This window comes from Rhinatrema bivittatum, chromosome 1 (genome assembly GCF_901001135.1).
Source record: "Rhinatrema bivittatum chromosome 1, aRhiBiv1.1, whole genome shotgun sequence".
In the NCBI taxonomy this organism is placed as follows: Eukaryota; Metazoa; Chordata; class Amphibia; order Gymnophiona; family Rhinatrematidae; genus Rhinatrema; species Rhinatrema bivittatum.
In genome coordinates, this window is record NC_042615.1 from 386,876,242 (window position 1) to 386,892,262 (window position 16,021).

Here is a 16,021-nt window from a genome sequence, read left to right on the forward strand (position 1 = left end):
AAATTACAGATAAGAACCAATTTTCCTTTCCAGTACATACCCAGATCGGTCCAGACTCCTGGGATGTACCTAAGCCCACTAAACCAGGTGAGACCTGGCGATTCCCACTTGCAGAACGCTTTCACCAAAGCACAAAGAAGCCAGAGCCCCAACATCCAAGTGATAGATCCTGGTGAAACTGTGCAGCAACTTCCAAGTTGCTGCCCTGCAAATCTCCTGCATGCAAACGTGTTGAATGAGCCCTCAAACCATCCGGCACTGACAAACTCTTAGAGATATAAGCCAGCCCGATCGCCTGTTTAAGCCAACGCGCAGTCGTAGCTTTGGAAGCCTGATGCCCTCTCTTTGGCCTATTCCAGAGAACGAAAAGGTGATCCAACAAGCGCAAATAATTTGTGGTCCTCAAGTATCATAGCAACGCCCACCGAACATCCAAGAGCCTCCCTTGCATGAGGAGCAGAGGAATCAAAGTCTGGAAATGCCAGAAGTTCCACAGTTTTATTAACATGAAACCCTGATACTACTTTTGAGAGACAAGAGGGCACTATGCGTAAAGCCACCCCCATCTCTGAAATCTGCAGAAAAGGATCCCGGCATGACAAAGCCTGGAGTTCCAAAATTCTCCTTGCCGAACAAATAGCCACCAGAAACACCACCTTTTCAGCACTTCAAAGTGGATTACATGCAGGAACTGTAGTTATTTCTTTGTCCCTAGAGAGCTCACAATTTAAGTTTGTACCTGAGGCAATGGAGGGTAAAGTGACTTACCCAAGGTCATAAGGAGCAGCAGTGGGATTTGAACTCTGATCTCCCTGGTTCAAAGAGTCAAATCCTTCAAGGTTGTTCTCCTCAAAGGTTTAAATGGAGCCTCACAATGCTGTAAGCACCCAGGTTAAGATTCCGTGATGAACAAGCCTTCCTCATCGGCAGAAGCAAATTCTTTGATCCCCAAAGGGAAACGTATGAAATCCGGATGTGCAGACATGGTATAACCGTGCACCTTACCATGGAGACAGCCCAGCGCCGCTAGTTGGACCCTTACAAAGGTAAAGGCCAGACCCTTGACCAACCCCTTCTGGTCTGTGGTAACATGGCATAGGGATTGTAACTGATGTGGCACTGTAGTACAGTGAGCTCGCTTAAAATGGTTGCTAGCCAAGACCTCTCCTACTAATTACAAGCTTCTCCTTTAAGCAATCTATCTAATCGTGCAGGGTTTTGTTTTGTTTGGGGGGTTTTTTTTTTTGTTTTTTTTTTGCCTGAAGCGAGCTCAATAGAGTTCTTTAGCTCTGAACCCCAAGTGAAATTCTACTGATATTATGCCACCTAACTTGTCTCTGTGACTTGCCATTTGCCAGTGATTTTCTAACTCCATATTTTTTCTAACAGCCACAAACACTGCAGCTGGATTTCCTGATGAAAATTCTGCCGAATTACCACCATCTGAAGAAGACAACCAAGGGAAACTCTGCTCCCATGAAAAGCTGAGGTCTGCAGCTGATGATCCATACGGGGACTGTCGCTCATCTTGGCAACTCTGGTCTAGCACAGCTTTTGCACTTGAATGTTTTTTTTTCTGACATTTGCCATCTGTTAAAGCCAGTGAGTAACTGCTTCACCATCCTTTCCATGTCTGTGTTATTTATAAATTTGTCAGTTTTCACTATTGCTCTCATGTATTCGTCAAGGTTCGTCAACAGTTTTCAGTTCAGTTTTGGAGCAGAAGGTAATTAATTTCTATTTTTGATGGAAATGCATCTCTAACACTGATTAAAGTGGTAAGAATTTGAGTGTTGCCCCTCACCACCACTGTGCAAACACTCATTAAATATGTGCATGTTCCAGTGTGGTGTGGGTTGGTTTTTGTTTTGTTTTGGTTTTTTTTACAAGTAGACTGAAGTTGAGAATTGAGTATCTTAACACTGTTTTAGTCAATGTACTTTACATTATAAAAAATAAATGTACTAACTTTGAACAAATAAAAATAGCTGCATAGCCCTGCTTTAATTCTGTTCTCAATTTCATTTTCAAGTAGAAAAACAAGACTTTACACAAGCTTCCTCCCTTCACATTAACTGAATTTTAGGCTTTCTCTCAATAGAAATCCTACTGCATTTTATTTTCTTTCATTAGCTTTTGTGGCTGGTGACTTTTGTACTGATGAAAACCAGCAGACTGACAGGGCTGAAAAACTGAAAGATCCCCTCTGCTCCCAGTTTTTCATTAAAACTGTTACAGCTCAGGCTGAGGCGATTGCAGTTTCCACATACTGCATTACCAATATGCGGAACCCTATCTGTCTCCATTGTATGCACATCTATCTCATTCATAATCCTGAAAACCTGATTGGCTAGGTGTCTCATGTCTAGGGGTGTGTCAAGGATGGGATTGAGAACCCCTGCTCTAGTGAGATCACCTGTAAGAGCTAGCTCAGGGGTATGCAACTCTGGTCTTCGAGTGACACAAACAGGTCTGTTTTTTCAGGGTATTTGCAATGAATATGAAATATATATGCATGCACTGCCTCCAGCATATGCAAATACATTTTGTGCATATTCATTGTGGATGTCCTGAAAACCAGACCTGTTTGTGGCACTCCAGGACAAGAGTTCCCTACCCTGGGCTAGAACAGGGATGGACAATTCTGGTCCTTGAGGACCACAGTCAGGTTTTCATGATATCTCTAATGAGTATATATGAGAGAGATTTGCATGCACACTGCCTCAATTGTATATAAATATCTCATCCCAACCAGTTGGTGGCCCCCAATAACTGGAATTCCTCATCCCTAGGCTAGAAGGTAATTTAGCCTCCATTTACCTTTATTTCTTGACCTCTGACTTTAGGAGAGGAGAAGGATGTCTTTAAAATGGCCATTGTTATATTAAGAAGGATCTAGCTTTGATTTTAAGGAGGAGAGGGGAGGAATAGATTCCAAGATTTGTTATAGTAAGGAAATTACATAGTGTGGTGCTGCTGGTTTATCACAATAATATGGAAACATCTGGTACTACAACTGACCACAGCAAGAACTTGACAGAACACCAGCATGGGAAGGAAAAATAAGTCAGAAAAATTAACAATAAAATAATCTAACTTCTGTAAAGCAGTGGCTGAAGAAGGTCCATTTGTCTTTGGTTTTCTTTTGTGATTTTGAAGGCTTTCTTTATTGTTTCCATGTTTTACTGATACAGAAAGGAGAGCATGTACCAACATCTGCACAAATGGTCTTGTACAGTAATATCCCCTTGTACAACAAATAAAACAGTGAATGCCTGGAAAGAAAGGAAGTTGTCTGCTTTTCTTGATTATTTCCTATTTGTTCTTGTTGTTTTGAAAGACAGTAGTAGTGCTAATATAGGGTAAAGGAAGCTAAGTCCTTGGGTTTATGTATAATATCTAGGTTTCCCTCTGAACTGGAGGAAGGCCTATCAAATTGGGCTAAAGTCTGCATAATTGTGCCTGTTCAAATGAATGAGCTTCTCTGTGGTCAGTGTGTGTTCCAAATTGACTGATATCATGACTCAGTCGTTGGCTTGAAAGGAGAACTAATATTCATCCACAACTGAGAAAAATGAGATACAGGAGTTGGGAGGGAAACAAAGTGGGGATCTTATACGTACAAGTACCTACGATGGTGGAGTATGAAGGAAAAAGACAAGACTGTCCTGGGTAAGGAGAGAGAGCTTGCAGGCTGTCCACTGTGTGGCTGACAGCTGGGATGTATCCTTGCCAGTTTGGACATGAGTAACTGGGCAGACTGGATAGGGCATTTGGTCTTTTCCTGCTGTCGTCTACAATGTTACTTGCCTATCTTGCAAATTTAAGAAAGTGCGTTAGACATAAGATTCTTTATCCAAGCACATATTTCTTAGGGATCAAACATCCCAATAAAATGACCAGTGGGTCTCACAGGAGACTAATAATAGAAATTTTGTGTATCCAAGAGAGAACCTCTTTCCAATAAGTCTGGATAGCTAGACATGCCCACCAAATGAGAGAGAACATTTGCTTCTCTTCAGTTTCACTAACATTCTGGTACATTGTAGATGGAGGGTTCGATACCATCTAAATAATTCAAATCTATTCTGTAGTGTTCACTTGTTAAATTATCTTTGGTCCTCCTAGCCCATTTTTCTTTCCAGGTTTATTGGGATTAGTTTGCATCTTTCTCTGTCTTCATGTATTTATGTACTGCTTAATCCAGATCCTCAAGCAGTGTGATATGAAATTTCGAAACTGGACTTTTCATCTTTGTATCCCCTAAAATCAACTTTCAAATTCTGCTTTTACATTAATCTCCTTTTCTGTCAATTAAAGAGGCTGAATTAGCCATGATATGTGGATGATGTCATCTGGCAGCACCGAATGGACTCTCCTCGCCAAGCTAGTAGAATTTTGAGCCTTACTGAGCATGTGCAAGGAGTTCCCATGAGGTCATTGCCTCAGAGCCTCCTCATTCTTTTTTTTTTCTCTGAGCTTGAGCGTGGATGGTTCTCCCTCTCTTCTCATATTTGTCAAAAACAAAACAAAACCCTGTTTGTTTTGTTCCCTTGCTGCCTCCACAGGACTCCCCAACAGCATTTTTAAGTGCTATCTAAAAAAAAAAAAAAGCAGGAATCACTTCTTCAGAATCCTCTGGTGCACCATTGTTGAAGAAGAAACCAACCATGAGTGGGGAAACTGTGGACAAATAATGTCAATTACAGATGGCCTCCTCCTCTATTATTTTTGCTTAGTACTGGACCATGAGCAGCCAAATTGCTCAAACTGTGGCCAAATATCCTCACAGTCTCCGCATTCAAGAGCTGCGAAAATCGAGATCCTGCATTGGTCCTGCAGAGACAGTAAGTTCTCCTCCAGAAGTGCTGCTTTCTCTCTTGCTGGTAAACATCTCAAGCGACTGTTCTCTGTTCTTCTAAAATGCCCCCCTCAACACAGACTACTACCTCAGGATAAGAGGACCAGAGTGCATCAAAGGTGAAGAGAAAGAAGCTGATAGACTAGCCTCTGGCCATGAAGAAACACCAAAGAAGCACAGTTATCTTTGGTGTCTGTGGGTCAGGCTAAAAAGCTGCTGAAACACAGCCCTGATGTGTCAAAGCAGTCAAATCATGACGCATCAAAGCGCCTGATGCATGGCCCATCAGAATGGCTAGCACATTGGAGTAGCTGATGCATCAAAGCAGCTGACACAGTGCCTGATGTATAGTGCATTGAAGTGTTTGACACACAAAAGCCATCACTTGATGCATTCAATAAAATCAGGACATTCAACTCACAATGCCTTAACACATGCCCATTTTTGACGTGTCTGCATCCTCTTCACCTCATTCCAAAAATGGGTCACCACATTCCAGGCAGAAATTGCTGACTGAGTCATCAATGCACAAGCAAAGCCATCAACCCTCCTCGACGCATTCTTCTACTACTTTGCATTATAGTTCAAAAACCTCAGGAAAACAAAAACATATAATGCAACAGTCTGCTTCACAAGTGCAAAGCCAGCTGATATCAGTGACAAGGAACCTACACATTTTAGAAGCAACTCTGCCTCTACATCTTCTGTCAAGATGACCCTTATATCCAGAAGAAGCTCTCCATCTTCCCCCTCCAGGGCATTACCATTATCACAGCTTTTGTCTCATGGTCTTTGCCTCAAGACCCCTGACCCATTATGCTCAGTACTTCCCTTGGCATCAGCCAGGCCATCTGTTCTCCAGCAGGAGCCCATCCTAGTACCAGATGAGGATGTTCCACCCCACCCCACCCCTTCAACTCCTGCTCAAAGAAGTCCATCTTCTCTGGAGCATTTCATGAAAACAGTGAGGGTTTTCTGTTACCTTACCAGATCCATCAACTCTGTATCCTTTCCTGCCTTTGCACTCGATTTGGCAACAACCATTACTGCCTTAATCACAATGAAATGTAGTATCTGGAGCTCCTCTGTTCCTTTCCTTTTCAGCTTCCTCCCAGGTGGCAGAGTCTTCCCAATCAGGGCACAGATCTGAGCCTCGGTCATCTCCAAAATAGCCATGCTATTCACCCCCTTGCCTACATCACCCTCCACTTCTACTTCAGGATGGCCATCCCCAGGCAACTCTATGGGCATACCTTCTGACCCACCACCTGCATTGCCTGATCAGTGTCCCCTTTTTGAAGTACAGAAACAATTAACTGAATACCTTAAACAATAACATTTTATATCCATCCCAATTTGGCTTCAGAAAGCATTTCAGTATTGAAACATTACTATTGGCATTGACTGATACTGTCTTCAGAGGATTCGATAGTGGACAAAGCTATTTACTAATTTTGTTAGATTTATTGGCAGCATTCGACACCGTGAATCATACAATTCTCCTTGACAGATTATCAGAAATCAGATTAACAAACACTATACTACAATGGGTCTCTTCATATCTCACAAACCACCTTTTCCAAGTCAGAATCAAGAACTCTACCTTGGTCAAAATAAACCTTGACACTGGAGTCCCGCAAGGCTCCTCGTTATCTGCTACTTTGTTTAACATTTGCATGCTCCCACTCTGTCACTTACTTGCTGGACTTGGTCTTACTCATTACATATATGCGGATGACATACAAATTCTAATCCCAATCAAAAACTCAGTTGAAACAGCTTGTAAAATGACAGCCATGTACCTCTCAATCATAAAACAATTAACAAACATGAAACTAATTTTGAATGTTGATAAAATGGAAGTCATATTTTTGGATGTTCCAAATTGCCCATCCTTTCACTAAAGGATCAAACAACAAAAATAGTTAGTTAACAATTCTTGGGCTTTAGGAGTAGTCATTGACTCTGAACTCAATCTAAAAAAAGCATATCTCTAATAAACTGAGAGATGGGTATAACAAACTCCTAACCCTTAGACGATTAAAACCTCTTTTAAGTCAACATGATTTTAGAACAGTACTCATCAATCCTTCTCCCTCGCCCCTGACAGATGTCTCCTTTCCTCTCCGTACCTGAAGAACTGTTTCTGTTTGAATTACTTATTAGGTCATTGGCCTTGTTACCATTTTTACGTTGCTTGTTATGTAACCTACTATATGCTTTACTAGCACTATGTTAAGCTAATTCTTACTCTTAATTGTCTTGAATTCTTCACCCTGTTTATTGTAACTTTCTTCTACTTAATTGGTTATCCCTGGTTTCGCTGTAAACTGGTACGATAAGATATTTGTCTTGAGCATCGGTATATTAAAAGAGCTTAAATAAATAAATACATACTGCAATCATTAATATTGTCCTGGACAGACTATTGTAATTCTCTCCTACTTGGTCTCCCACTTGCTATAATACACCCATTACAGATTTTACAAAATGCAGCAGCTAGGATTTTAACAAGCACTAAAAAATGTGACCACATAACACCCGTACTAACTAATATCTTTACATTGGCTCCCAATTAAACATTGCATAGAATACAAATCCTTATGCATCTTTCATAAAATCATCTATGGGGAACAAATTGATTGGCTGAATGCTGCTATCCGACTTCACACACCACAACGAAATCTGAGATCTGCAAACAAAGGCCTACTAACTATTCCTACAATACATTCAGCACATTTAAGTCAAGTCAGAGCCAGGGCTTTATCGCTTGCAGGTCCAAAAATCTGGAATTCCTTACCAACAGAACTGAGCTTGCAACAGAACTTAAAAGCATTTTAAAAAGACCTTAAAAGATGGCTGTTTAGCAAGGCCTATCAAGAACAAGAGTAGTTTAAGACCCAGCAATCTTTTTCCTGTTTTTGCTCCTTACCCTGTATATTCTGAATGTCATCTTAATGTGATATTGAATTTTATTCTTTTTCTATTCTAATTGTATATTTTATTTAAGCTTGATCTTGTATTAATTCTATTGCATGTTTCAAACTATTTTATATCTATTAATTTTAATTTAATTATACTTTTATTGTATTACAAATTTATTTATGTAAACCGTTGTGATGGCTCCCCCAAATGATGGTATATAAAATCAATAAATAAATAAACCTACTCAAAATTTGTTGAAAAGATGGGCTGGATCCTTGGTGTCCTTGTCCGGAAAGACCCAGATCCATGAACAGAAATTATGGGATCAAAGATAATGGATATATGCTCTGAGCCAACTGCTCTGCTGACTAATGCCATTCTTGGCATGCTTCAGGTGGGAAATGCCGCACTCTGGCACTATTGCAACCAGGAAGTTGGATCTTAATTTTCAAATGCAGAAGTCTCCCGGCTATGGAGTAGTCCAACTGCCTTGCCAATTGGTAGTCATAGAATCGATGCTCTAGAGCTAAAAAAAACAAAAACAAAAAAAAACCAGGTTGCATTCAAACTCCCTGCTATGCAAAGATCATCAGCTGTTGGATGCTTTTGGGAAGAAAGTTTATCAAGGCACTATGTTGGCCTACTGAATTGCTCACCACCAGTTCTATATGATCCAGTACATTGATGCCTTTATTCAAAGACTGAAGCTCTTTATCTCCTTGGAAGATGGACAAATTTTGACACCTCAACCTCTCCTGGACTTTGAGGAGGTGGTAAGACACCTGCTCAGAGCAGTTTGAGTCTTTTGACAGCCTATCTCATAAAACTATTAATTCTTCCATTCATTCCATTAGGATCCAGACCCCTCTTTCCTAATGCAGGAAAATGGCAATCTTTCTATCCATCACTTCCATCCCTCAACCTGATGGTATGGATGTTGTGTGCTTGATAATTGCTGATTATGGTTTGCTGAGGGAAGTGGAACACATCATTCTCTCTGCATGGAAGCCTTCCAATCAGTGTAACTGCACCTTTTATTGGCAAAGATATTCACATTGATGCATACAGCATTCTCTTGATTCTTTCTTGTGTGAACCTCACTATATCCTGTCTTACCTCAATCACTTAGCAAAGATGGATCTGGCAACTGCCTTCAGAGTACGTTTGAGTGGCATTGCAGCATATCATGGTCCAGTTGATCACACTCCTGTCTCACAGTACCTGTTTGTATCCAAATTCAAGAAAGGTTTATTGCACATTAAACCACCTATTCTGAAAACAGCAGTTCCTTGGGATCTCAATTTGGTGCTCACGTTTCTCATGAAGCCACCTTTTGAACCATTAGACATGGCCTCTCAAATATTGCACATGTAAAGTGTCAGTTTTAGTCGCTGTCACTTTGGCTCAATGAGTAAGTGAGCTACAAGCTCTAGTCCTTTACCCACCTTTTATCTGCAGTTCTTCTGTGTTTAAGTGGTTCTACATCTGCACTCTAAATTCTTACCAAAGTTTGTCTCAGCGTTTCCTCTTAACCAGATCAACAACTAATGTTTTTTCCTCAACATCATGATCATAAGAGGGAACAAACTCTTCATACCTTGGACTTCAAGAGAGCTCTTGCCTACTACAGATGCAGAACACAATCTCATCGTCAATCATCACAACTATTTGCATCCTACAACCCAAACTAGAAGTTGCAGTAGCAAAATGTACTTTATCAAATTGCGTTACCGATTACATCCAACATTGTTACTCTGCTACAGGATTAGATCTTGCCAATCCAGCGAAAGCTCAGGATCAAGCTATGGCTTCCTCTCACTCATCTGTGAGAGGTACCATTTGAAGACACATGCAAAGTAGTCACATGGTACTCGCTGCATCCCTTCGCTTTCCACCATTGCCTGGACAGTCTAGCAGTTTCAGATAGCTTAATGGGTGTATTAGTGGGTAAAGAGACGCTTTTCAGAAATCATTTTGGTGTGATATGAAGGGTTAATTTTGCTCCTTATGAGAGAGAGATAGTTATGATATATTCATAGCTATAGCTTGCAGCTTTGTGCATGTTTGAGTTCATTGAAAAACATACCTTGTCAAGATTCAATGCCAAGAAGTGCAGAGTCATGCATATGGGATGTGGAAATCCGAAAGAACTATATTTGATGGGGGGTGAAGGGTTGATGTGTACGGAGCAGGAGAGATACCTTGGGGTGATAGTGTCTAACAATCTGAAGTCGGCGAAACAATGTGACAAGGCAATAGCTAAAGCCAGAAGAATGCTGGGCTGCATAGAGAGAGAGGAATATCTAGTAAGAGAAAGAAAATGATGATCCCCTTGTACAGGGCCTTGGTGAGACCATATTTCCAAAGGGACAGAGACAGGTTGGAGGCAGTCCAGAGAAGGGCAACCAAAAAGGTGGATGGTCTTCATAAAATAACTTATGAGGAGAGATTGAAGAACCTAAATATGTATACCCTGGAAGAGAGGAGGAGCAAGGGTGATATAATACAGACTTTCAGATACTTGTAAGGTTTTAATGATCCATGGTCAACAACAAACCTTTTCTGTTGGGAAAAAAATCAGTAGAACTAGGGGTCATGATTTGAAACTCCAGGGAGGAAGACTCAGAACCAATGTCAGAAGTATTTCTTCACAGAGAGGATAGTGGATGCCTGGAATACCCTTCCAGAGGGAAGTGGTGAAGACTAAAACTGTGAAGGATTTCAAAGGGGCATGGGATAAACACTGTGGATCCATTAAAGGCTAGAGGATGGTAATGAAGAGAAGAGCCATGGGGGTGGCTTGCTGGAATAGTGGCTACTACCTGGTGATTACTACCCTTACTCAATAAGCCTTCACACAGTTAATGCAACTCCAACATTGTTCTCTGCTTCAAAGGCAAGGGGAAATGTGGAAAAGAGGATTTACATTCAGACAACAACCAATAAGGACTGAACTTCACAGTCTGGGTAAATAAATAAGCATGGGGTAGCTTGCTTATTGCAGCGGTTACTACCCTAAACCAATTAAGCCTGATACTTCACTTTGAATGCATATATAGCATGGCTCTCTGCTTCAACGGCAGGGGGAAATGTGGAAAAGAGGATTTACATTCAGACAGCATCCAACAAGGCATTGATCTGTGCAGTCTGGGGTAACTTGCTTGATGTAGTGGTTACTACCCTTAACCATTAAACCTTTTGTTTCAGCTTTGATGCACCTCCAACATTACTCTCTGCATCAATGGCAGGGGGTGGCAGGAAATTTGAATCAGTTACCAACAAGGGCCCTGAACTTGGTGGTCGGTGAAACAGATAAGTGTATGGGAAAATAAGTGTGGGAGCTTGCTGGGCAGACTGGATGGGCCGTCTGGTCTTTTTCTATCGTCATTTCTATATTTCACAGTCCATAGCCCTCTCTTCATAGCCCACAGCTCTCCCTTTGCAGCCCTCTTCCCCTCCCTTCTGATAAGTAGGCTAGGAAATGTTAAGGTCACACAGTAAAAAGTACAAATTACAAGGTAGAGACAAGGCTTAATTAAAGAATAAGAATAGCATTTAAAGCTAACTGGTAGTTAGGGAGTTAAATATTGTTCTGGTGTTCAAAGAAAAATAGAACCAAGTAGCTCTGCTAGTGCTGAGAACTGAAAACATCTGGCATCTGCCCATATTTAGTTTATAGTAGAACTTCTTTATTAAGAAATGGATTATAGACACAAAATAAACTGCACACAGTATTGACAGACCCTTATATATTGGTTTCTCAGTAGCATTTCCTTGCTATCCAAAATAAATTATATGATTGCTTTATTTACATTTATTTTATTTTATTTATTTATTTTTATATACCAGTGTTCAATTTTACATATCACATCGGTTTACATTTAAACAAAATTTGCAGGAACTCATGTATTACCTTTGTCAAATACATTAAACATTTAAATATGGGGATTGTTAACATGGGGAATGGCTAACACTACGGGATGCATGAAGGGGTGCACAAAGGGGAGTGCCCCTTTGTCGCGCCCCTTCGGTGCACGGCGCGCGTCGCCTGGTGTTCTGGCGCCGTTTAAAGTCCGTCAAAGTACTCAGTGATGTCAGAGGGGGGCGGGTCTCTCGATCGAGGAATACTCACCGCCTCTCCCCTCTCAGTTCCAGATGGATTCTTTCACCTTTTTTTCTTTCTTTCTGTTTTTCTCATCACTGTTAGTTATTTCAGGGAGCCCGGTGGCGATGGTGTGTGGCATCCCAGTGCGCAAGCACCCGCTATTCTGGTGCCGTTTAACGTCCGTCACAGTCCTCGGTGACGTCAGAGGGGGTGGGTCTCCCGATCGAGGATCACTCACCGTCCCTCCCCTCTCAGTTCCTGATGGATTCTTTCACCTTTTTTTCTTTCTTTCTGTTTTTCTCATCACTGTTAGTTATTTCAGGGAGCCCGATGGTGATGGTGTGTGGCATCCCAGTGCGCAGGCATGACACTGATGATGCAGATATAAGAACAAGAACATGCCATACTGGGTCAGACCAAGGGTCCATCAAGCCCAGAATCCTGTTTCCAACAGTGGCCAATCCAGGCCATAAGAACCTGGTAAGTACCCAAAAACTAAGTATATTCCATGTTACTGTTGCTAGTAATAGCAGTGGCTATTTTCTAAGTCAACTTAATTAATAGCAGGTAATGGACTTCTCCTCCAAGAACTTATCCAATCCTTTTTTAAACACAGCTACACTAACTGCACTAACCACATCCTCTGGCAACAAATTCCAGAGTTTAATTGTGCGTTGAGTGAAAAAGAACTTTCTCCAATTAGTTTTAAATATGCCACATGCTAACTTCATGGAGTGCCCCCTAGTCTTTCTATTTTCTGAAAGAGTAAATAACCAATTCACATCTACCTGTTCTAGACCTCTCATGATTTTAAACACCTCTATCATATCCCCCCTCAGCCGTCTCTTCTCCAAGATGAAAAGTCCTAACCTCTTTAGTCTTTTCTCATAGGGGAGCTGTTCCATTCCCCTTATCATTTTGGTTGCCCTTCTCTGTACCTTCTCAATCGCAACTATATCTTTTTTGAGATGCGGCGACCAGAATTGTATACAGTGTTCAAGGTGCGGTCTCACCATGGAGCAATACAGAGGCATTATGACATTTTATATTTTATTCACCATTCCCTTTCTAATAATTCCCAACATTCTGTTTGCTGTTGTAACTGCTGCAGCACACTGAATCGACTATTTCAATGTGTTATCCACTATAACGCCTAGTTCTCTTTCTTGGGTGGTAGCACCTAATATGGAACCTAACATTGTGTAACTATAGCATGGGTTATTTTTCCCTATATGCATCACCTTGTACTTATCCACATTAAATTTCATCTGCCATTTGGATGCCCAATTTTCCAGTCTCAGAAGGTCTTCCTGCAATTTATCACAATCTGCTTGTGATTTAACTACTATGAACAATTTTGTATCATCTGCAAATTTGATTACCTCACTCGTATTTGTTTCCAGATCATTTATAAATATATTGAAAAGTAAGGATCCCAATACAGATCCCTGAGGCACTCCACTGCCCACTCCCTTCCACTGAGAAAATTGTCCATTTAATCCTACTCTCTGTTTCCTGTCTTTTAGCCAGTTTGTAATCCATGAAAGGACATCACCACCTATCCCATGACTTTTTACTTTTCCTAGAAGCCTCTCATGAGGAACTTTGTCAAACGCCTTCTGAAAATCCACTACATCTACCGGTTCACCTTTATCCACATGTTTATTAACTCCTTCAAAAAAGTGAAGCAGATTTGTGAGGCAAGACTTGCCTTGGGTAAACCATGCTGAATTTGTTCCATTAAACCATGTCTTTCTATATGTTCTGTGATTTTGATGTTTAGAACACTTTCCACTATTTTTCCTGGCACTGAAATCAGGCTAACCGGTCTGTAGTTTCCCAGATTGCCCTTGGAGCCCTTTTTAAATATTGGGGTTACATTAGCTATCCTCCAGTCTTCAGGTACAATGGATGATTTTAATGATTGGTTACCAATTTTTACTAATAGGTCTGAAATTTCATTTTTTAGTTCCTTCAGAACTCTGGGGTATATACCATCCGGTCCAGGTGATTTAGTACTCTTCAGTTTGTCAGTCAGGCCTACCACATCTTCTAGATTCACCGTGATTTGGTTCAGTCCATCTGAATCATTACCCATGAAAACCTTCTCTGGTACGGGTACCTCACCAACATCCTCTTCAGTAAACACCAAAGAAATCATTTAATCTTTCCGCAATGGCCTTATCTTCTCAATTGCCACTTTAACCCTTCGATCATCTAACGGTCCAACTGACTCCCTCACAGGATTTCTGCTTCGGATATATTTTTAAAAGTTTTTACTGTTTTTACCTCTATGGCCAACTTCTTTTCAAATGCTGTCTTAGCCTGTCTTATCAATGTCTTACATTTAACTTGCCAACACTTATGCATTATCCTATTTTCTTCTGTTGGATACTTCTTCCAATTTTTGAATGAAGATCGTTTGGCTAAAATAGCTTCTTTCACCTCCCCTTTTAACCATGCCGGTAATTGTTTTGCCTTCTTTCCACCTTTATTAATGTGTGGAATACATCTGGACTGTTCTTCTTGGATGGTATTTTTTAACAATGACCATGCCTCTTGCACACTTTTTACCTTTCTAGCTGCTCCTTTCAGTTTTTTTTCCAACTATTTTTCTCATTTTATCAGTTTCCCTTTTGAAAGCTTAGCACTAGAGCCATGGATTTTCTTACTGTCCCCCTTCCAGTAATTAATTCAAATTTGATCATATTATGGTCACTATTGCCTAGCGGCCCCACCACCGTTACCTCTCTCACCAAATCCTGTGCTCCACTGAGAATTAGATCTAAAATTGCTCCCTCTCTTGACGGTTCCTGAACCAATTGCTCCATAAAAATGTCATTTATTCCATCCAGGAAGTTTATATCTCTAGCATGTACTGATGATACATTTACCCAGTCAATATTGGGGTAATTGAAATCTCCCATTGTTACCGCACTACCAATTTGGTTAGCTTCCCTAATTTCTCTTAGCATTTCACTGTCCGTCTCACCATCTTGACCAGGTGGACGGTAGTATACCCCTATCACTATAGTCTTCCCCGACATACAAGGGATTTCTACCCATAAAGATTCAATTGTGGATTTAATCTCATGCAGGATGTTTATCCTGTTGGACTCTATGCCATCCTGGACATAAAGTGCTACATCGCCTCCTGGGTGCTCCTCTCTGTCATTGCGATATAATTTGTACCCCGGTATAGCATTGTCCCATTGGTTGTCCTCCTTCCACCATGTCTCTGAGATGGCAATTAAGTGTATGTCATCATTCACTGCTATACATTCTAATTCTCCCATCTTACTTCTTAGACTTCTGGCATTAGCATACAAACATTTCAAAGTTTGTTTTTTGTTTGTATTTTCATTCTGCTTTTTAATTGATAGGGATAAGTTGGAATTTTTTAGCTCAGGTGAGTTTTTAGTTACAGGCACTTGGACTACTTTTCTAATTATTGGAACCTCACTGTCGGGATGCCCTAATTCTAATGCATCATTAGTATCCTTTGAAGATACCTCTTTCCGAACCATGCGCTGCTGAGCGACTGTCGGCTTTCTCCTTTGTTCTAGTTTAAAAGCTGCTCTATCTCCTTTTTAAAGGTTAGCACCAGCAGTCTGGATCCACCCTGGTTAAGGTGGAGCCCATCCCTTCGGAAGAGACTCCCCCTTCCCCAAAAGGTTCCCCAGTTCCTTACAAAACGGAATCCCTCTTCCTTGCACCATCGTCTCATCCACGCATTGAGACTCCGGAGCTCTGCCTGCCTCTGGGGACCTGTGCATGGAACAGGGAGCATTTCAGAAAATGCTACCCTGGAGATTCTGGATTTAAGCTTTCTACCTAAGAGCCTAAATTTGGCTTCCAGAACCTCCCTCCCACATTTTCCTATGTCATTGATTTCCACATGTACCATGACAGCCAGCTCCTCCCCAGCACTGTCTAAAATCCTATCTAGGTGACACGTGAGGTCCGCCACCTTTGCACCAGGTAGGCATGTTACCAGGTGATCCTCACGCCCACCAGCCACCCAGCTGTCTACATTCCTAATAATCGAATCACCAACTATGACGGCCAACCTAACCTTTCCCTCCTGGGAAGTAGGCCTTGGGGAGATATCCTCAGTGCGAAAGGACAAT

General features: G+C 41.1%; 1 protein-coding gene across 3 annotated transcripts in view; it reads left to right on the plus strand.

Moving 5' to 3' along the window:
- DCTN6 (dynactin subunit 6) overlaps window positions 1-3,286 on the plus strand; it is a 70,207-nt gene extending 66,921 nt beyond the window's left edge. For all 3 annotated transcript variants that reach the window (XM_029601445.1, XM_029601436.1, XM_029601451.1), the window contains exon 7: window positions 1,390-3,286. In XM_029601445.1, the coding sequence (XP_029457305.1) occupies window positions 1,390-1,488 (99 nt within the window). In that variant the 3' untranslated portion in view covers window positions 1,489-3,286. The remainder of the gene's footprint in view (window positions 1-1,389) is intronic.
- Window positions 3,287-16,021: the final 12,735 nt, after the last annotated feature.